The 24,000-nt window shown below is 41.6% G+C and overlaps 1 protein-coding gene across 1 annotated transcript in view; it reads right to left on the bottom strand.

Moving 5' to 3' along the window:
• The window catches only part of LOC135552086 (aminopeptidase N-like), a 47,771-nt gene that overhangs the window by 6,325 nt on the left and 17,446 nt on the right, over positions 1-24,000 (bottom strand). Inside the window, 5 exon segments of the mRNA XM_064983486.1 lie at positions 15,082-15,192; positions 15,403-15,494; positions 16,906-17,053; positions 20,882-20,937; positions 22,827-22,960. Of these exon segments, the coding sequence (XP_064839558.1) occupies positions 15,082-15,192; positions 15,403-15,494; positions 16,906-17,053; positions 20,882-20,937; positions 22,827-22,960 (541 nt within the window).

Genomic DNA, 24,000 nt, shown 5'->3' with positions numbered 1-24,000 from the left:
CAACACTAGGGTTGTGATCAATAACAGAATTCAACACTAGGGTTGTGATCAATAACAGTCTTCAACACTAGGGTTGGGATCAATAACAGTCTTCAACACTAGGGTTGGGATCAATAACAGTCTTCAACACTAGGGTTGGGATCATTAACAGCTTCAACACTAGGGTTGTGATCAATAACAGCCTTCAACACTAGGGTTGGGATCAATAACAGTCTTCAACACTAGGGTTGGGATCAATAACAGCCTTTCAACACTAGGGTTGGGATCAATAACAGTCTTCAACACTAGGGTTGGGATCAATAACAGCCTTCAACACTAGGGTTGGGATCAATAACAGTCTTCAACACTAGGGTTGGGATCAATAACAGCCTTCAACACTAGGGTTGTGATCAATAACAGTCTTCAACACTAGGGTTGGGATCAATAACAGCCTTCAACACTAGGGTTGTGATCAATAACAGTCTTCAACACTAGGGTTGGGATCAATAACAGCCTTCAACACTAGGGTTGGGATCAATAACAGTCTTCAACACTAGGGTTGGGATCAATAACAGTCTTCAACACTAGGGTTGGGATCAATAACAGTCTTCAACACTAGGGTTGGGATCAATAACAGCCTTCAACACTAGGGTTGGGATCAATAACAGCTCTTCAACACTAGGGTTGGGATCAATAACAGCCTTCAACACTAGGGTTGGGATCAATAACAGCCTTCAACACTAGGGTTGGGATCAATAACAGTCTTCAACACTAGGGTTGGGATCAATAACAGCCTTCAACACTAGGGTTGGGATCAATAACAGTCTTCAACACTGGGTTGGGATCAATTCAACACTAGGGTTGGGATCAATAACAGTCTTCAACACTAGGGGGTTGGGATCAATAACAGTCTTCAACACTAGGGTTGGGATCAATAACAGCCTTCAACACTAGGGTTGGGATCAATAACAGTCTTCAACACTAGGGTTGGGATCAATAACAGTCTTCAACACTAGGGTTGGATCAATAACAGCCTTCAACACTAGGGTTGGGATCAATAACAGTCTTCAACACTAGGGTTGTGATCAATAACAGCCTTCAACACTAGGGTTGGGATCAATAACAGTCTTCAACACTAGGGTCAATTCAACACTAGGGTTGGGATCAATAACAGTCTTCAACACTAGGGTTGGGATCACTAACACTAGGGTTGGGATCAATAACAGCCTTCAACACTAGGGTTGGGATCAATAACAGCCTTCAACACTAGGGTTGGGATCAATAACAGTCTTCAACACTAGGGTTGGGATCAATAACAGTCTTCAACACTAGGGTTGGGATCAATAACAGTCTTCAACACTAGGGTTGGTCAATGTGATCAATAACAGCCTTCAACACTAGGGTTGGGATCAATAACAGTCTTCAACACTAGGGTTGGGATCAATAACAGCTTTCAACACTAGGGTTGGGATCAATAACAGTCTTCAACACTAGGGTTGGGATCAATAACAGTCTTCAACACTAGGGTTGGGATCAATAACAGTCTTCAACACTAGGGTTGGGATCAATAACAGTCTTCAACACTAGGGTTGGGATCAATAACAGTCTTCAACACTAGGGTTGGGATCAATGGGGTTGGGATCAATAACAGTCTTCAACACTAGGGTTGGGATCAATAACAGTCTTCAACACTAGGGTTGGGATCAATAACAGTCTTCAACACTAGGGTTGTGATCAATAACAGTCTTCAACACTAGGGTTGGGATCAATAACAGTCTTCAACACTAGGGTTGGGATCAATAACAGTCTTCAACACTAGGGTTGGGATCAATAACAGTCTTCAACACTAGGGTTGTGGATCAATAACAGCCTTCAACACTAGGGTTGTGATCAATAACAGTCTTCAACACTAGGGTTGGGATCAATAACAGTCTTCAACACTAGGGTTGGGATCCTTTCAACACTAGGGTTGGGATCAATAACAGTCTTCAACACTAGGGTTGGGATCAATAACAGTCTTCAACACTAGGGTTGGGATCAATAACAGTCTTCAACACTAGGGTTGGTCTTCAACACTAGATCAATAACAGCTTTCAACACTAGGGTTGGGATCAATAACAGCCTTCAACACTAGGGTTGTGATCAATAACAGCCTTCAACACTAGGGTTGGGATCAATAACAGCTTTCAACACTAGGGTTGGGATCAATAACAGTCTTCAACACTAGGGTTGTGATCAATAACAGAATTCAACACTAGGGTTGTGATCAATAACAGTCTTCAACACTAGGGTTGGGATCAATAACAGTCTTCAACACTAGGGTTGGGATCAATAACAGTCTTCAACACTAGGGTTGGGATCATTAACAGACTTCAACACTAGGGTTGTGATCAATAACAGCCTTCAACACTAGGGTTGGGATCAATAACAGTCTTCAACACTAGGGTTGGGATCAATAACAGCTTTCAACACTAGGGTTGGGATCAATAACAGCCTTCAACACTAGGGTTGTGATCAATAACAGCCTTCAACACTAGGGTTGGGATCAATAACAGCTTTCAACACTAGGGTTGGGATCAATAACAGTCTTCAACACTAGGGTTGTGATCAATAACAGTCTTCAACACTAGGGTTGGGATCATTAACAGCCTTCAACACTAGGGTTGTGATCAATAACAGTCTTCAACACTAGGGTTGGGATCAATAACAGTCTTCAACACTAGGGTTGGGATCAATAACAGTCTTCAACACTAGGGTTGGGATCATTAACAGCCTTCAACACTAGGGTTGTGATCAATAACAGCCTTCAACACTAGGGTTGGGATCAATAACAGTCTTCAACACTAGGGTTGGGATCAATAACAGCCTTCAACACTAGGGTTGTGATCAATAACAGTCTTCAACACTAGGGTTGTGATCAATAACAGCCTTCAACACTAGGGTTGGGATCAATAACAGTCTTCAACACTAGGGTTGGGATCAATAACAGCCTTCAACACTAGGGTTGTGATCAATAACAGTCTTCAACACTAGGGTTGGGATCAATAACAGTCTTCAACACTAGGGTTGGGATCAATAACAGTCTTCAACACTAGGGTTGTGATCAATAACAGCCTTCAACACTAGGGTTGGGATCAATAACAGCTTTCAACACTAGGGTTGGGATCAATAACAGCTTTCAACACTAGGGTTGGGATCAAAAACAGCTTTCAACACTAGGGTTGGGATCAATAACAGTCTTCAACACTAGGGTTGGGATCTATAACAGCCTTCAACACTAGGGTTGTGATCAATAACAGTCTTCAACACTAGGGTTGGGATCAAAAACAGCCTTCAACACTAGGGTTGGGATCAATAACAGTCTTCAACACTAGGGTTGGGATCAATAACAGCCTTCAACACTGGGGTTGGGATCAATAACAGTCTTCAACACTAGGGTTGGGATCAATAACAGCCTTCAACACTAGGGTTGGGATCAATAACAGTCTTCAACACTAGGGTTGGGATCAATAACAGTCTTCAACACTAGGGTTGGGATCAATAACAGCCTTCAACACTAGGGTTGGGATCAATAACAGCTTTCAACACTAGGGTTGGGATCAATAACAGTCTTCAACACTAGGGTTGGGATCAATAACAGTCTTCAACACTAGGGTTGTGATCATTAACAGCCTTCAACACTAGGGTTGGGATCAATAAAAGCTTTCAACACTAGGGTTGTGATCAATAACAGTCTTCAACACTAGGGTTGGGTTCACTAACAGTCTTCAACACTAGGGTTGGGATCAATAACAGTCTTCAACACTAGGGTTGGGATCAATAACAGCCTTCAACACTAGGGTTGTGATCAATAACAGTCTTCAACACTAGGGTTGGGATCAATAACAGCCTTCAACACTAGGGTTGGGATCAATAACAGTCTTCAACACTAGGGTTGGGATCAATAACAGTCTTCAACACTAGGGTTGGGATCAATAACAGTCTTCAACACTAGGGTTGTGATCAATAACAGCCTTCAACACTAGGGTTGGGATCAATAACAGTCTTCAACACTAGGGTTGGGATGAATAACAGCTTTCAACACTAGGGTTGGGATCAATAACAGTCTTCAACACTAGGGTTGTGATCATTAACAGCTTTCAACACTAGGGTTTGGGATCAAAAACAGCTTTCAACACTAGGGTTGTGATCAATAACAGTCTTCAACACTAGGGTTGGGATCAATAACAGTCTTCAACACTAGGGTTGGGATCATTAACAGCCTTCAACACTAGGGTTGTGATCAATAACAGCCTTCAACACTAGGGTTGGGATCAATAACAGTCTTCAACACTAGGGTTGGGATCAATAACAGTCTTCAACACTAGGGTTGTGATCAATAACAGCCTTCAACACTAGGGTTGTGATCAATAACAGTCTTCAACACTAGGGTTGGGATCAATAACAGCCTTCAACACTAGGGTTGGGATCAATAACAGTCTTCAACACTAGGGTTGGGATCAATAACAGTCTTCAACACTAGGGTTGGGATCAATAACAGTCTTCAACACTAGGGTTGTGATCAATAACAGCCTTCAACACTAGGGTTGGGATCAATAACAGTCTTCAACACTAGGGTTGGGATCAATAACAGCTTTCAACACTAGGGTTGGGATCAATAACAGCCTTCAACACTAGGGTTGTGATCAATAACAGCCTTCAACACTAGGGTTGGGATCAATAACAGCTTTCAACACTAGGGTTGGGATCAAAAACAGCTTTCAACACTAGGGTTGGGATCAATAACAGTCTTCAACACTAGGGTTGGGATCAATAACAGCCTTCAACACTAGGGTTGTGATCAATAACAGCCTTCAACACTAGGGTTGGGATCAAAAACACTAGGGTTGGGATCTTCATCTTCAACACTAGGGTTGGGATCAATAACAGTCTTCAACACTAGGGTTGGGATCAATAACAGCCTTCAACACTAGGGTTGGGATCAATAACAGTCTTCAACACTAGGGTTGGGATCAATAACAGCCTTCAACACTAGGGTTGGGATCAATAACAGCTTTCAACACTAGGGTTGGGATCAATAACAGTCTTCAACACTAGGGTTGGGATCAATAACAGTCTTCAACACTAGGGTTGGGATCAATAACAGCCTTCAACACTAGGGTTGGGATCAATAACAGTCTTCAACACTAGGGTTGGGATCAATAACAGCCTTCAACACTAGGTTGGGATCAATAACAGTCTTCAACACTAGGGTTGGGATCAATAACAGCCTTCAACACTAGGGTTGGGATCAATAACAGTCTTCAACACTAGGGTTGGGATCAATAACAGCCTTCAACACTAGGGTTGGGATCAATAACAGTCTTCAACACTAGGGTTGGGATCAATAACAGCCTTCAACACTAGGGTTGGGATCAATAACAGTCTTCAACACTAGGGTTGGGATCAATAACAGCCTTCAACACTAGGGTTGGGATCAATAACAGCCTTCAACACTAGGGTTTGGATCAAGAACAGCTCAACACTAGGGTTGGGATCAAAACAGCTTTCAACACTAGGGTTGGGATCAATAACAGCTTTCAACACTAGGGTTGTGATCAATAACAGAATTCAACACTAGGGTTGTGATCAATAACAGTCTTCAACACTAGGGTTGGGATCAATAACAGCCTTCAACACTAGGGTTGGGATCAATAACAGTCTTCAACACTAGGGTTGGGATCAATAACAGCCTTCAACACTAGGGTTGTGATCAATAACAGTCTTCAACACTAGGGTTGGGATCAATAACAGCCTTCAACACTAGGGTTGGATCAATAACAGTCTTCAACACTAGGGTTGGGATCAATAACAGTCTTCAACACTAGGGTTGGGATCAATAACAGTCTTCAACACTAGGGTTGGGATCATTAACAGCCTTCAACACTAGGGTTGTGATCAATAACAGTTCAACACTAGGGTTGGGATCAATAACAGTCTTCAACACTAGGGTTGGGATCAATAACAGTCTTCAACACTAGGGTTGGGATCAATAACAGCCTTCAACACTAGGGTTGTGATCAATAACAGTCTTCAACACTAGGGTTGGGATCAATAACAGCCTTCAACACTAGGGTTGGGATCAATAACAGTCTTCAACACTAGGGTTGGGATCAATAACAGTCTTCAACACTAGGGTTGGGATCAATAACAGCCTTCAACACTAGGTTGGGATCAATAACAGCTTTCAACACTAGGGTTGGGATCAATAACAGTCTTCAACACTAGGGTTGGGATCAATAACATTCTTCAACACTAGGGTTGGGATCAATAACAGCCTTCAACACTAGGGTTGTGATCAATAACAGTCTTCAACACTAGGGTTGGGATCAATAACAGCCTTCAACACTAGGGTTGTGATCAATAACAGTCTTCAACACTAGGTTGGGATCAATAACTGCCTTCAACACTAGGGTTGTGATCAATAACAGTCTTCAACACTAGGGTTGGGATCAATAACAGCCTTCAACACTAGGGTTGGGATCAATAACAGTCTTCAACACTAGGGTTGGGATCAATAACAGTCTTCAACACTAGGGTTGTGATCAATAACAGTCTTCAACACTATGGTTGTGATCAATAACAGCCTTCAACACTAGGGTTGGGATCAATAACAGTCTTCAACACTAGGGTTGGGATCAATAACAGCCTTCAACACTAGGGTTGGGATCAATAACAGCCTTCAACACTAGGGTTGTGATCAATAACAGCCTTCAACACTAGGGTTGGGATCAATAACAGCTTTCAACACTAGGGTTGGGATCAAAAAACAGCTTTCAACACTAGGGTTGGGATCAATAACAGTCTTCAACACTAGGGTTGTGATCAATAACAGAATTCAACACTAGGGTTGTGATCAATAACAGTCTTCAACACTAGGGTTGGGATCAATAACAGCCTTCAACACTAGGGTTGGGATCAATAACAGTCTTCAACACTAGGGTTGGGATCAATAACAGCCTTCAACACTAGGGTTGTGATCAATAACAGTCTTCAACACTAGGGTTGGGATCAATAACAGCCTTCAACACTAGGGTTGTGATCAATCTTCAACACTAGGGTTGGGATCAATAACAGTCTTCAACACTAGGGTTGGGATCAATAACTTCAACACTAGGGTTGGGATCATTAACAGCCTTCAACACTAGGGTTGTGATCAATAACAGCCTTCAACACTAGGGTTGGGATCAATAACAGTCTTCAACACTAGGGTTGGGATCAATAACAGTCTTCAACACTAGGGTTGGGATCAATAACAGCCTTCAACACTAGGGTTGTGATCAATAACAGACTTCAACACTAGGGTTGGGATCAACAACACTAGGGTTGGGATCAATAACAGTCTTCAACACTAGGGTTGGGATCAATAACAGTCTTCAACACTAGGGTTGGGATCAATAACAGTCTTCAACACTAGGGTTGGATCAATAACAGCCTTCAACACTAGGGTTGGGATCAATAACAGTCTTCAACACTAGGGTTGGGATCAATAACAGTCTTCAACACTAGGGTTGGGATCAATAACAGTCTTCAACACTATGGTTGTGATCAATAACAGCCTTCAACACTAGGGTTGGGATCAATAACAGTCTTCAACACTAGGGTTGGGATCAATAACAGCCTTCAACACTAGGGTTGGGATCAATAACACCTTCAACACTAGGGTTGTGATCAATAACAGCCTTCAACACTAGGGTTGGGATCAATAACAGCTTTCAACACTAGGGTTGGGATCAAAACAGCTTTCAACACTAGGGTTGGGATCAATAACAGTCTTCAACACTAGGGTTGTGATCAATAACAGAATTCAACACTAGGGTTGTGATCAATAACAGTCTTCAACACTAGGTTTGGGATCAATAACAGCCTTCAACACTAGGGTTGGGATCAATAACAGTCTTCAACACTAGGGTTGGGATCAATAACAGCCTTCAACACTAGGGTTGTGATCAATAACAGTCTTCAACACTAGGGTTGGGATCAATAACAGCCTTCAACACTAGGGTTGGGATCAATAACAGTCTTCAACACTAGGGTTGGGATCAATAACAGTCTTCAACACTAGGGTTGGGATCAATAACAGTCTTCAACACTAGGGTTGGGATCATTAACAGCCTTCAACACTAGGGTTGTGATCAATAACAGCCTTCAACACTAGGGTTGGGATCAATAACAGTCTTCAACACTAGGGTTGGGATCAATAACAGTCTTCAACACTAGGGTTGGGATCAATAACAGCCTTCAACACTAGGGTTGTGATCAATAACAGACTTCAACACTAGGGTTGGGATCAATAACAGCCTTCAACACTAGGGTTGGGATCAATAACAGTCTTCAACACTAGGGTTGGGATCAATAACAGTCTTCAACATTAGGGTTGGGATCAATAACAGTCTTCAACACTAGGGTTGTGATCAATAACAGCCTTCAACACTAGGGTTGGGATCAATAACAGTCTTCAACACTAGGGTTGGGATCAATAACAGCTTTCAACACTAGGGTTGGGATCAATAACAGCCTTCAACACTAGGGTTGTGATCAATAACAGCCTTCAACACTAGGGTTGGGATCAATAACAGCTTTCAACACTAGGGTTGGGATCAATAACAGCCTTCAACACTAGGGTTGTGATCAATAACAGTCTTCAACACTAGGGTTGTGATCAATAACAGTCTTCAACACTAGGGTTGGGATCAATAACAGCCTTCAACACTAGGGTTGGGATCAATAACAGTCTTCAACACTAGGGTTGGGATCAATAACAGTCTTCAACACTAGGGTTGGGATCAATAACAGTCTTCAACACTATGGTTGTGATCAATAACAGCCTTCAACACTAGGGTTGGGATCAATAACAGTCTTCAACACTAGGGTTGGGATCAATAACAGCCTTCAACACTAGGGTTGGGATCAATAACAGCCTTCAACACTAGGGTTGTGATCAATAACAGCCTTCAACACTAGGGTTGGGATCAATAACAGCTTTCAACACTAGGGTTGGGATCAAAAACAGCTTTCAACACTAGGGTTGGGATCAATAACAGTCTTCAACACTAGGGTTGTGATCAATAACAGAATTCAACACTAGGGTTGTGATCAATAACAGTCTTCAACACTAGGGTTGGGATCAATAACAGCCTTCAACACTAGGGTTGGGATCAATAACAGACTTCAACACTAGGGTTGGGATCAATAACAGCCTTCAACACTAGGGTTGTGATCAATAACAGTCTTCAACACTAGGGTTGGGATCAATAACAGCCTTCAACACTAGGGTTGTGATCAATAACAGTCTTCAACACTAGGGTTGGGATCAATAACAGTCTTCAACACTAGGTTGGGATCAATAACAGTCTTCAACACTAGGGTTGGGATCATTAACAGCCTTCAACACTAGGGTTGTGATCAATAACAGCCTTCAACACTAGGGTTGGGATCAATAACAGTCTTCAACACTAGGGTTGGGATCAATAACAGTCTTCAACACTAGGGTTGGGATCAATAACAGCCTTCAACACTAGGGTTGTGATCAATAACAGTCTTCAACACTAGGGTTGGGATCAATAACAGCCTTCAACACTAGGGTTGGGATCAATAACAGTCTTCAACACTAGGGTTGGGATCAATAACAGTCTTCAACACTAGGGTTGGGATCAATAACAGCCTTCAACACTAGGGTTGGGATCAATAACAGCTTTCAACACTAGGGTTGGGATCAATAACAGTCTTCAACACTAGGGTTGGGATCAATAACAGTCTTCAACACTAGGGTTGGGATCAATAACAGCCTTCAACACTAGGGTTGTGATCAATAACAGTCTTCAACACTAGGGTTGGGATCAATAACAGCCTTCAACACTAGGGTTGTGATCAATAACAGTCTTCAACACTAGGGTTGGGATCAATAACTGCCTTCAACACTAGGGTTGTGATCAATAACAGTCTTCAACACTAGGGTTGGGATCAATAACAGCCTTCAACACTAGTGTTGGGATCAATAACAGTCTTCAACACTAGGGTTGGGATCAATAACAGTCTTCAACACTAGGGTTGGGATCAATAACAGTCTTCAACACTATGGTTGTGATCAATAACAGCCTTCAACACTAGGGTTGGGATCAATAACAGTCTTCAACACTAGGGTTGGGATCAATAACAGCCTTCAACACTAGGGTTGGGATCAATAACAGCCTTCAACACTAGGGTTGTGATCAATAACAGCCTTCAACACTAGGGTTGGGATCAATAACAGCTTTCAACACTAGGGTTGGGATCAAAACTGCTTTCAACACTAGGGTTGGGATCAATAACAGTCTTCAACACTAGGGTTGTGATCAATAACAGAATTCAACACTAGGGTTGTGATCAATAACAGTCTTCAACACTAGGGTTGGGATCAATAACAGCCTTCAACACTAGGGTTGGGATCAATAACAGTCTTCAACACTAGGGTTGGGATCAATAACAGCCTTCAACACTAGGGTTGTGATCAATAACAGTCTTCAACACTAGGGTTGGGATCAATAACAGCCTTCAACACTAGGGTTGTGATCAATAACAGTCTTCAACACTAGGGTTGGGATCAATAACAGTCTTCAACACTAGGTTGGGATCAATAACAGTCTTCAACACTAGGGTTGGGATCATTAACAGCCTTCAACACTAGGGTTGTGATCAATAACAGCCTTCAACACTAGGGTTGGGATCAATAACAGTCTTCAACACTAGGGTTGGGATCAATAACAGTCTTCAACACTAGGGTTGGGATCAATAACAGCCTTCAACACTAGGGTTGTGATCAATAACAGACTTCAACACTAGGGTTGGGATCAATAACAGCCTTCAACACTAGGGTTGGGATCAATAACAGTCTTCAACACTAGGGTTGGGATCAATAACAGTCTTCAACACTAGGGTTGGGATCAATAACAGTCTTCAACACTAGGGTTGTGATCAATAACAGCCTTCAACACTAGGGTTGGGATCAATAACAGTCTTCAACACTAGGGTTGGGATCAATAACAGCTTTCAACACTAGGGTTGGGATCAATAACAGCCTTCAACACTAGGGTTGTGATCAATAACAGCCTTCAACACTAGGGTTGGGATCAATAACAGCTTTCAACACTAGGGTTGGGATCAAAAACAGCTTTCAACACTAGGGTTGGAATCAATAACAGCTTTCAACACTAGGGTTGGGATCAAAAACAGCTTTCAACACTAGGGTTGGGATCAATAACAGTCTTCAACACTAGGGTTGTGATCAATAACAGAAATCAACACTAGGGTTGTGATCAATAACAGTCTTCAACACTAGGGTTGTGATCAATAACAGCCTTCAACACTAGGGTTGGGATCAATAACAGTCTTCAACACTAGGGTTGGGATCAATAACAGACTTCAACACTAGGGTTGGGATCAATAACAGCCTTCAACACTAGGGTTGGGATCAATAACAGCCTTCAACACTAGGGTTGGGATCAATAACAGCCTTCAACACTAGGGTTGGGATCAATAACATAACTCAGCACTAGGGTTGGGATCAATAACAGCCTTCAACACTAGGGTTGGGATCAATAACAGTCTTCAACACTAGGGTTGGGATCAATAACAGTCTTCAATACTAGGGTTGGGATCAATAACAACCTTCAACACTAGGGTTGGGATCAATAACAGCCTTCAACACTAGGGTTGGGATCAATAACAGTCTTCAACACTAGGGTTGGGATCAATAACTGCCTTCAACACTAGGGTTGTGATCAATAACAGTCTTCAACACTAGGGTTGGGATCAATAACAGCCTTCAACACTAGTGTTGGGATCAATAACAGTCTTCAACACTAGGGTTGGGATCAATAACAGTCTTCAACACTAGGGTTGGGATCAATAACAGTCTTCAACACTATGGTTGTGATCAATAACAGCCTTCAACACTAGGGTTGGGATCAATAACAGTCTTCAACACTAGGGTTGGGATCAATAACAGCCTTCAACACTAGGGTTGGGATCAATAACAGCCTTCAACACTAGGGTTGTGATCAATAACAGCCTTCAACACTAGGGTTGGGATCAATAACAGCTTTCAACACTAGGGTTGGGATCAAAAACTGCTTTCAACACTAGGGTTGGGATCAATAACAGTCTTCAACACTAGGGTTGTGATCAATAACAGAATTCAACACTAGGGTTGTGATCAATAACAGTCTTCAACACTAGGGTTGGGATCAATAACAGCCTTCAACACTAGGGTTGGGATCAATAACAGTCTTCAACACTAGGGTTGGGATCAATAACAGCCTTCAACACTAGGGTTGTGATCAATAACAGTCTTCAACACTAGGGTTGGGATCAATAACAGCCTTCAACACTAGGGTTGTGATCAATAACAGTCTTCAACACTAGGGTTGGGATCAATAACAGTCTTCAACACTAGGGTTGGGATCAATAACAGTCTTCAACACTAGGGTTGGGATCATTAACAGCCTTCAACACTAGGGTTGTGATCAATAACAGCCTTCAACACTAGGGTTGGGATCAATAACAGTCTTCAACACTAGGGTTGGGATCAATAACAGTCTTCAACACTAGGGTTGGGATCAATAACAGCCTTCAACACTAGGGTTGTGATCAATAACAGACTTCAACACTAGGGTTGGGATCAATAACAGCCTTCAACACTAGGGTTGGGATCAATAACAGTCTTCAACACTAGGGTTGGGATCAATAACAGTCTTCAACACTAGGGTTGGGATCAATAACAGTCTTCAACACTAGGGTTGTGATCAATAACAGCCTTCAACACTAGGGTTGGGATCAATAACAGTCTTCAACACTAGGGTTGGGATCAATAACAGCTTTCAACACTAGGGTTGGGATCAATAACAGCCTTCAACACTAGGGTTGTGATCAATAACAGCCTTCAACACTAGGGTTGGGATCAATAACAGCTTTCAACACTAGGGTTGGGATCAAAAACAGCTTTCAACACTAGGGTTGGAATCAATAACAGCTTTCAACACTAGGGTTGGGATCAAAAACAGCTTTCAACACTAGGGTTGGGATCAATAACAGTCTTCAACACTAGGGTTGTGATCAATAACAGAAATCAACACTAGGGTTGTGATCAATAACAGTCTTCAACACTAGGGTTGTGATCAATAACAGCCTTCAACACTAGGGTTGGGATCAATAACAGTCTTCAACACTAGGGTTGGGATCAATAACAGTCTTCAACACTAGGGTTGGGATCAATAACAGCCTTCAACACTAGGGTTGGGATCAATAACAGCCTTCAACACTAGGGTTGGGATCAATAACAGCCTTCAACACTAGGGTTGGGATCAATAACATAACTCAGCACTAGGGTTGGGATCAATAACAGCCTTCAACACTAGGGTTGGGATCAATAACAGTCTTCAACACTAGGGTTGGGATCAATAACAGTCTTCAATACTAGGGTTGGGATCAATAACAACCTTCAACACTAGGGTTGGGATCAATAACAGCCTTCAACACTAGGGTTGGGATCAATAACAGTCTTCAACACTAGGGTTGGGATCAATAACAGTCTTCAACACTAGGGTTGGGATCAATAACAGTCTTCAACACTATGGTTGTGATCATTAACAGCCTTCAACACTAGGGTTGGGATCAATAACAGTCTTCAACACTAGGGTTGGGATCAATAACAGTCTTCAACACTAGGGTTGAGGAGGAGGAGGATAGGAGAGGACCCCTCCTGTTTCAGCCTCCAGTATTTATGCTGCAGTAGTTTATGTGTCGGGGGCTGGGGTCAGTTTGTTATATCTGGAGTACTTCTCCTGTCCTATCCGGTGTCCTGTGTGAATTTAAGTATGCTTTCTCTAATTCTCGCTTTCTCTCTTTCTTTCTCTCTCTCAGTGGACCTGAGCCCTAGGACCATGCGTCAGGACTACTTGACATGATAACTCCTTGCTGCCCCCAGTCCACCTGGCCGTGCTGCTGCTCCAGTTTCAACTGTTCTGCCTGTGATTATTATTGGACCATGCTGGTCATTTATGAACATTTGAACATATTGGCCATTTTCTGTTATAATCTCCACCCGGCACAGCCAGAAGAGGACTGGCCACCCCACATAGCCTGGTTCCTCTCTAGTTTTCTTCCTAGGTTTTGGCCTTTCTAGGGAGTTTTTACTAGCCACCGTGCTTCTACACCTGCATTGCTTGCTGTTTGGGGTTTTAGACTGGGTTTCTGTACAGCACTTTGAGATATCAGCTGATGTACGAAGGGCTATATAAATTGATTTGATTTGATTTTAGAGGATGAGGATGAGGAGAGGAGAGGATGAGGATGAGGAGAGGAGAGGAGAGGATGAGGATGAGGATGAGGAGAGGATGAGGATGAGGTTGAGGAGAGGAGAGGAGAGGAGAGGATGAGGATGAGGTTGAGGAGAGGAGAGGATGAGGATGAGGATGAGGTTGAGGAGAGGAGAGGAGAGGATGAGGATGAGGATGAGGATGAGGTTGAGGAGAGGATGAGGATGAGGAGAGGATGAGGATGAGGTTGAGGAGAGGAGAGGATGAGGATGAGGAGAGGATGAGGATGAGGATGAGGATGAGGTTGAGGAGAGGAGAGGATGAGGATGAGGTTGAGGAGAGGATGAGGATGAGGAGAGGAGAGGAGAGGATGAGGATGAGGTTGAGGAGAGGATGAGGATGAGGAGAGGAGAGGAGAGGATGAGGATGAGGATGAGGATGAGGTTGAGGAGAGGAGAGGAGAGAGGATGAGGATGAGGTTGAGGAGAGGAGAGGAGAGGATGAGGATGAGGAGAGGAGAGGATGAGGATGAGGATGAGGAGAGGATGAGGATGAGGATGAGGATGAGGAGAGGAGAGGATGAGGATGAGGATGAGGGTGAAGAGAGAGGAGAGGAGAGGAGAGGAGAGGATGAGGATGAGGATGAGGTTGAGGAGAGGAGAGGATGAGGATGAGGATGAGGAGAGGAGAGGATGAGGAGAGGAGAGGAGAGGATGAGGATGAGGATGAGGATGAGGATGAGGAGAGGAGAGGAGAGGGATCTCTGTACGTGTTGTTCTCGGGCGTTTTCATCCAGTCTTTGAACCAGCCTGTAGTCAGCTCCTCACAGCCTGCTACTCCTGTACTGCAGGCTATAGAGATGGCATTCACCTGGTTGTACCTGGAGACGGAGGAAAATACAAATGAAACAGAAGAAACTCTTAATGGTATACTGACCTCACAACTTCTGACTTATTGAGTCCATTCATGATAATGGATGAGAACAGTCATTTTGAACTGACTGAGTGTTTTGTCTTCTAAAAATAGTTTCTAACTATCGTGACATTTTCTCTTTGTATCCATCAACTTTGTGAAAGGTAGACGTTCTTACTGGTCAGTGTGTTTCTCAGGAATCTTGGTCCAGTCAGCAGTGATAGTCTTGAAGTGGTTGAAAAGAGGCGTGACTTGTTTATTGAGGTAAGCCTGAAAGATAAGAACAGAACTTGCTGTTTATTGAGGTAAGCCTGAAAGATAAGAACATAACTAGCTGTTTATTGAGGTAAGCCTGAAAGATAAGAACAGAACTCGCTGTTTATTGAGGTAAGCCTGAAAGATAAGAACAGAACTCGCTGTTTATTGAGGTAAGCCTGAAAGATAAGAACAGAACTCGCTGTTTATTGAGGTAAGCCTGAAAGATAAGAACAGAACTTGCTGTTTATTGAGGTAAGCCTGAAAGATAAGAACAGAACTCGCTGTTTATTGAGGTAAGCCTGAAAGATAAGGACAGAACTCGCTGCATCACAACATATCAGAGATATTGGATAACATTATCATTTGCATTCATCAGTGTCAATAAATATGGAACAGAGTGGATCTTAGTAGCAGATTTTGCAATTAAAAAATATTCAGTACTCTACCGCTATGTCCCAGATGGAACTCTATTCCATATAGTGGCCAAAATGAATAGGGTGCCATCTGGTCAAAGTACTACATAAGGAATAGGGTGCCATATAGTGATCTGGTCAAAGTACTGCATAAGGAATAGGGTGCCATATAGTGATCTGGTCAAAGTACTACATAAGGAATAGGGTGCCATATAGTGATCTGGTCAAAGTACTGCATAAGGAATAGGGTGCCATATAGTGATCTGGTCAAAGTACTGCATAAGTAACAGGGTGCCATATAGTGATCTGGTCAAAGTACTACATAAGGAATAGGGTGCCATATAGTGATCTGGTCAAAGTACTACATAAGGAATAGGGTGCCATATAGTGATCTGGTCAAAGTACTACATAAGGAATAGGGTGCCATATATTGATCTGGTCAAAGTACTACATAAGGAATAGGGTGCCATATAGTGATCTGGTCAAAGTACTGCATAAGTAACAGGGTGCCATATAGTGATCTGGTCAAAGTACTGCATAAGGAATAGGGTGCCATATAGTGATCTGGTCAAAGTACTGCATAAGTAACAGGGTGCCATATAGTGATCTGGTCAAAGTACTGCATAAGTAACAGGGTGCCATATAGTGATCTGGTCAAAGTACTACATAAGGAATAGGATGCCATATAGTGATCTGGTCAAAGTACTGCGTAAGTAACAGGGTGCCATATAGTGATCTGGTCAAAGTACTGCATAAGGAATAGGATGCCATATAGTGATCTGGTCAAAGTACTACATAAGGAATAGGGTGCCATATAGTCATCTGGTCAAAGTACTGCATAAGGAATAGGGTGCCATATAGTGATCTGGTCAAAGTACTACATAAGGAATAGGGTGCCATATAGTGATCTGGTCAAAGTACTGCATAAGGAATAGGGTGCCATATAGTGATCTGGTCAAAGTACTGCATAAGTAACAGGTTGCCATATAGGACCCAGATATAACACTGACCTGCATGGGTCCGTAGACGTCGCTGCGGTCGAACATGAGGAAGAAGTAGCCCAGGTTCCTGTCAGCTGTTTGCCAGGGCATGTACTCTCTCTCCCTCTGAAGGAACAGGGTGGTTCTTAGAGCCAATATAGTGCTGACTATCCTCGCCCTGACGTGGACCAAGACAGAAAAACATCACAAACACCTTTTTTCATCAACTACAATGATATCAACCAAGAATTACACCTGCTGAAATGGTGCTGACAGCAACAGACAGAATATAGACAGAGGACTTTACAGATAGTTTACATATAGACAGCATATAGACAGAGGACTTTACAGGTAGTTTACATATAGACAGAGGACTTTACAGATAGTTTACATATAGACAGCATATAGACAGAGGACTTTACAGTTAGTTTACATATAGACAGAGGGCTTTACATATAGACAGCATATAGACAGAGGACTTTACAGGTAGTTTACATATAGACAGAGGACTTTACAGATAGTTTACATATAGACAGCATATAGACAGAGGACTTTACAGGTAGTTTACATATAGACAGAGGACTTTACAGATAGTTTACATATAGACAGCATATAGACAGAGGACTTTACAGATAGTTTACATATAGACAGAGGGCTTTACATATAGATAGCATATAGACAGAGGACTTTACAGGTAGTTTACATATAGACAGAGGACTTTACAGATAGTCTACATATAGACAGAGGACTTTACAGGTAGTTTACATATAGACAGCATATAGACAGAGGACTTTACAGGTAGTTTACATATAGACAGCATTTAGACAGAGGACTTTACAGATAGTTTACATATAGACAGCATATAGACAGAAGACTTTACAGGTAGATTACATATAGACAGCATATAGACAGAGGACTTTACAGGTAGTTTACATACAGACAGCATATAGACAGAGGACGTTACAGATAGTTTACATACAGACAGCATATAGACAGAGGACTTTACAGATAGTTTACATATAGACAGAGGACTTTAAAGATAGTTTACATATAGACAGCATATAGACAGAGGACTTTACAGGTAGTTTACATATAGACAGAGGACTTTACAGATAGTTTACATATAGACAGAGCACTTTACAGATAGTTTACATATAGACAGAGGGCTTTACATATAGACAGCATATAGACAGAGGACTTTACAGGTAGTTTACATATAGACAGAGGACTTTACAGATAGTTTACATATAGACAGCATATAGACAGAGGACTTTTCAGGTAGTTTACATATAGACAGAGGACTTTACAGGTAGTTTACATATAGACAGCATTTAGACAGAGGACTTTACAGATAGTTTACATATAGACAGCATATAGACAGAAGACTTTACAGGTAGATTACATATAGACAGCATATAGACAGATGACTTTACAGATAGTTTACATATAGACAGCATAAAGACAGAGGACTTTACAGGAAGTTTACATATAGACAGAGGACTTTACAGATAGTTTACATATAGACAGCATATAGACAGAGGACTTTACAGATAGTTTACATATCGACAGCAAATAGACAGAGGACTTTACAGGTAGTTTACATATAGACAGAGGACTTTACAGGTAGTTTACATATAGACAGCATATAGACAGAGGACTTTACAGATAGTTTACATATAGACAGCATATAGACAGAGGACTTTACAGATAGTTTACATATAGACAGAGGAGTTTACAGATAGTTTACATATAGACAGCATATATACAGAGGACTTTACAGATAGTTTACATATAGACAGCAAATAGACAGAGGACTTTACAGATAGTTTACATATAGACAGAAGACTTTACAGATAGTTTACATATAGACAGCATATAGACAGAGGACTTTACAGGTAGTCTACATACAGACAGCATATAGACAGAGGACTTTACAGGTAGTTTACATATAGACAGCATATAGACAGAGGACTTTACAGATAGTTTACATATAGACAGAGGACTTTACAGATAGTTTACATATAGACAGCATATAAACAGAGGACTTTACAGGTAATTTACATATAGACAGAGGACTTTACAGATAGTTTACATATAGACAGCAAATAGACAGAGGACTTTACAGATAGTTTACATATCGACAGCATATAGACAGAGGACTTTACAGATAGTTTACATATCGACAGCAAATAGACAGAGGAATTTACAGGTAGTTTACATATAGATAGCATATAGACAGAGGACTTTACAGATAGTTTACATATAGATAGCATATAGACAGAGGACTTTACAGATAGTTTACATACAGACAGCATATAGACAGAGGACTTTACAGATAGTTTACATATAGACAGAGGACTTTACAGATAGTTTACATATAGACAGCATATAAACAGAGGACTTTACAGGTAATTTACATATAGACAGAGGACTTTACAGATAGTTTACATATAGACAGCAAATAGACAGAGGACTTTACAGATAGTTTACATATCGACAGCATATAGACAGAGGACTTTACAGATAGTTTACATATCGACAGCAAATAGACAGAGGAATTTACAGGTAGTTTACATATAGATAGCATATAGACAGATGACTTTACAGATAGTTTACATATAGATAGCATATAGACAGAGGACTTTACAGATAGTTTACATATAGACAGCATATAGACAGAGGACTTTACAGATAATTTACATATATATAGCATTGAGACAGAGGACTTTACAGATAGTTTACATATAGACAGCATATAGACAGAGGACTTTACAGATAGTTTACATATGGATAGCATATAGACAGAGGACTTTACAGATAGTTTACATATCGACAGCAAATAGACAGATGACTTTACAGGTAGTTTACATATAGATAGCATATAGACAGAGGACTTTACAGATAGTTTACATATAGACAGCATATAGACAGAGGACTTTACAGATAGTTTACATATAGACAGAGGACTTTACAGATAGTTTGCATATAGATAGCATATAGACAGAGGACTTTACAGATAGTTTACATATAGACAGCATATAGACAGAGGACTTTACAGATAGTTTACATATCGACAGCATATAGACAGAGGACTTTACAGCTAGTTTACATATCGACAGCAAATAGACAGATGACTTTACAGGTAGTTTACATATAGATAGCATATAGACAGAGGACTTTACAGATAGTTTACATATAGATATTATATAGACAGAGGACTTTACAGATAGTTTACATATAGACAGCATATAGACAGAGGACTTTACAGATAATTTACATATAGACAGAGGACTTTACAGATAGTTTGCATATAGATCGCATATAGACATAGGACTTTACAGATAGTTTAAATATAGATATTATATAGACAGAGGACTTTACAGATAGTTTACATATAGATAGCATATAGACAGAGGACTTTACAGATAATTTACATATATATAGCATTGAGACAGAGGACTTTACAGATAGTTTACATATAGACAGCATATAGACAGAGGACTTTACAGATAGTTTACATATGGATAGCATATAGACAGAGGACTTTACAGATAGTTTACATATAGACAGAGGACTTTACAGATAGTTTGCATATAGATAGCATATAGACAGAGGACTTTACAGATAGTTTACATATAGACAGCATATAGACAGAGGACTTTACAGATAGTTTACATATAGACAGAGGACTTTACAGATAGTTTACATATAGACAGAGGACTTTACAGATAGTTTACATATAGACAGAGGACTTTACAGATAGTTTGCATATAGATAGCATATAGACAGAGGACTTTACAGATAGTTTACATATAGACAGAGGACTTTACAGATAGTTTGCATATAGATAGAATATAGACAGAGGACTTTACAGATAGTTTACATATAGACAGCATATAGACAGAGGACTTTACATATAGTTTACATATAGATAGCATATAGACAGAGGACTTTACAGATAGTTTACATACAGACAGAAGATTATGTTGTGTGGAATAGGACTCACCTAGCCAGGTTAAAAGCATCATCCACAACCTGGGCTCTGTTGATCACTGGAATAGCCTGAATATAAACACAGGGACATTGAAATATGTCTGGTTCCCATATTGGGACAGTCAGCAGGTTTGTGCTGGTCTTCCTGGGACATAGTAATTTAGCAGGTTAGAAAGCATCATTATCATATGGACTGTTACCTCATGGTCTGTGCTGAGCTGGGTGAGGAGGTCATTATCATATGGACTGTTACCTCATGGTCTGTGCTGAGCTGGGTGAGGAGGTCATTATCATATGGACTGTTACCTCATGGTCTGTGCTGAGCTGGGTGAGGAGGTCATTATCATATGGACTGTTACCTCATGGTCTATGCTGAGCTGGGTGAGGAGGTCATTATCATATGGACTGTTACCTCATGGTCTGTGCTGAGTTGCATGAGGAGGTCATTATCATATGGACTGTTACCTCATGGTCTGTGCTGAGCTGCATGAGGAGGTCATTATCATATGGACTGTTACCTCATGGTCTGTCTGCTTAGCTGGGTGAGGAGGTCATTATCATATGGACTGTTACCTCATGGTCTGTGCTGAGCTGGGTGAGGAGGTCATTATCATATGGACTGTTACCTCATGGTCTGTGCTGAGCTGGGTGAGGAGGTCATTATCATATGGACTGTTACCTCATGGTCTGTGCTGAGCTGGGTGAGGAGGTCATTATCATATGGACTGTTACCTCATGGTCTGTGCTGAGCTGGGTGAGGAGGTCATTATCATATGGACTGTTACCTCATGGTCTGTGCTGAGCTGCGTGAGGAGGTCATTATCATATGGACTGTTACCTCATGGTCTGTGCTGAGCTGGGTGAGGAGGTCATTATCTTATGGACTGTTACCTCATGGTCTGTCTGTGCTTAGCTGGGTGAGGAGGTCATTATCATATGGACTGTTACCTCATGGTCTGTGCTGAGCTGGGTGAGGAGGTCATTATCATATGGACTGTTACCTCATGGTCTGTGCTGAGCTGGGTGAGGAGGTCATTATCATTTGGACTGTTACCTCATGGTCTGTGCTGAGCTGGGTGAGGAGGTCATTATCATATGGACTGTTACCTCATGGTCTGTGCTGAGCTGCGTGAGGAGGTCATTATCATATGGACTGTTACCTCATGGTCTGTGCTGAGCTGCATGAGGAGGTCATTATCATATGGACTGTTACCTCATGGTCTGTGCTGAGCTGGGTGAGGAGGTCATTATCATATGGACTGTTACCTCATGGTCTGTGCTGAGCTGGGTGAGGAGGTCATTATCATATGGACTGTTACCTCATGGTCTGTGCTGAGCTGGGTGATGAGGTCATTATCATATGGACTGTTACGTCATGGTCTGTGCTGAGCTGGGTTAGGAGGTCATTATCATATGGACTGTTACCTCATGGTCTGTGCTTAGCTGGGTGAGGAGGTCATTATCTTATGGACTGTTACCTCATGGTCTGTCTGTGCTTAGCTGGGTGAGGAGGTCATTATCATATGGACTGTTACCTCATGGTCTGTGCTGAGCTGGGTGAGGAGGTCATTATCATATGGACTGTTACCTCATGGTCTGTGCTGAGCTGGGTGAGGAGGTCATTATCATATGGACTGTTACCTCATGGTCTGTGCTGAGCTGGGTGAGGAGGTCATTATCATATGGACTGTTACCTCATGGTCTGTGCTGAGCTGGGTGAGGAGGTCATTATCATATGGACTGTTACCTCATGGTCTGTGCTGAGCTGGGTGAGGAGGTCATTATCATATGGACTGTTACCTCATGGTCTGTGCTGAGCTGGGTGAGGAGGTCATTATCATATGGACTGTTACCTCATGGTCTGTGCTGAGCTGGGTGAGGAGGTCATTATCATATGACTGTTACCTCATGGTCTGTGCTGAGCTGGGTGAGGAGGTCATTATCATATGGACTGTTACCTCATGGTCTGTGCTGAGCTGGGTGAGGAGTCGATCCCAGTTACTACTGTCATAGTTGACCCTGAAGAATCCAGAAACCTTGGTATTGGCCAACATCCAATCAGATCCCAAAGTTTTCATTGGTAGATGGGTGGCTGTATTTGAAGGAAGCAGGAAATAAAGGATTATCCTTCATATCATAGAGCCAACAGATTTCTTTAATGCATCCCAATTGGACCCTATTCCCTGTATAGTGCACTACTTTAGACCAGAGCCATATTCCCTATATAGTGCACTACTTTAGACAAGGGCCCTATTCACTATGTAGTGCACTACTTTAGACCAGGCCCATATTCCCTGTATAGTGCACTACTTTAGACCAGGTCCATATTCCCTATATAGTGCACTACTGTTGACCAGTGCCATATTCCCTATATAGTGCACTACTGTTGACCAGGGCCATATTTCCTATATAGTGCACTACTGTTGACCAGGGCCATATTCCCTATATAGTGCACTACTGTTGACCAGGGCCATATTCCCTATATAGTGCACTACTGTTGACCAGTGCCATATTCCCTATATAGTGCACTACTGTTGACCCGGTCCATATTCCCTATATAGTGCACTACTGTTGACCAGGGCCATATTCCCTATATAGTGCACTACTGTTGACCAGGGCCATATTCCCTATATAGTGCACTACTGTTGACCAGAGCCATATTCCCTATATAGTGCACTACTGTTGACCAGGGCCATATTCCCTATATAGTGCACTACTGTTGACCAGGGCCATATTCCCTATATAGTGCACTACTTTAGACCAGAGCCATATTCCCTATATAGTGCACTACTTTAGACCAGGTCCATATTCCCTATATAGTGCACTACTGTTGACCATACCTGTTTTAGTCTGTAACCAGTATGGGGTCTGATCTGATGTAATGTTTAAACCCATACCTGTTTTAGTCTGTAACCAGTATGGAGTCTGATCTGATGTAATGTTTAAACCCATACCTGTTTTAGTCTGTAACCAGTATGGAGTCTGATCTGATGTAGTGTTTAAACCCATACCTGTTTTAGTCTGTAACCAGTATGGAGTCTGATCTGATGTAATGTTTAAACCCATACCTGTTTTAGTCTGTAACCAGTATGGAGTCTGATCTGATGTAGTGTTTAAACCCATACCTGTTTT

This window comes from Oncorhynchus masou, chromosome 2 (assembly GCF_036934945.1).
Source record: "Oncorhynchus masou masou isolate Uvic2021 chromosome 2, UVic_Omas_1.1, whole genome shotgun sequence".
Classification (NCBI taxonomy): domain Eukaryota; kingdom Metazoa; phylum Chordata; class Actinopteri; order Salmoniformes; family Salmonidae; genus Oncorhynchus; species Oncorhynchus masou.
This window is presented reverse-complemented; position numbering and strand designations above follow the sequence as displayed.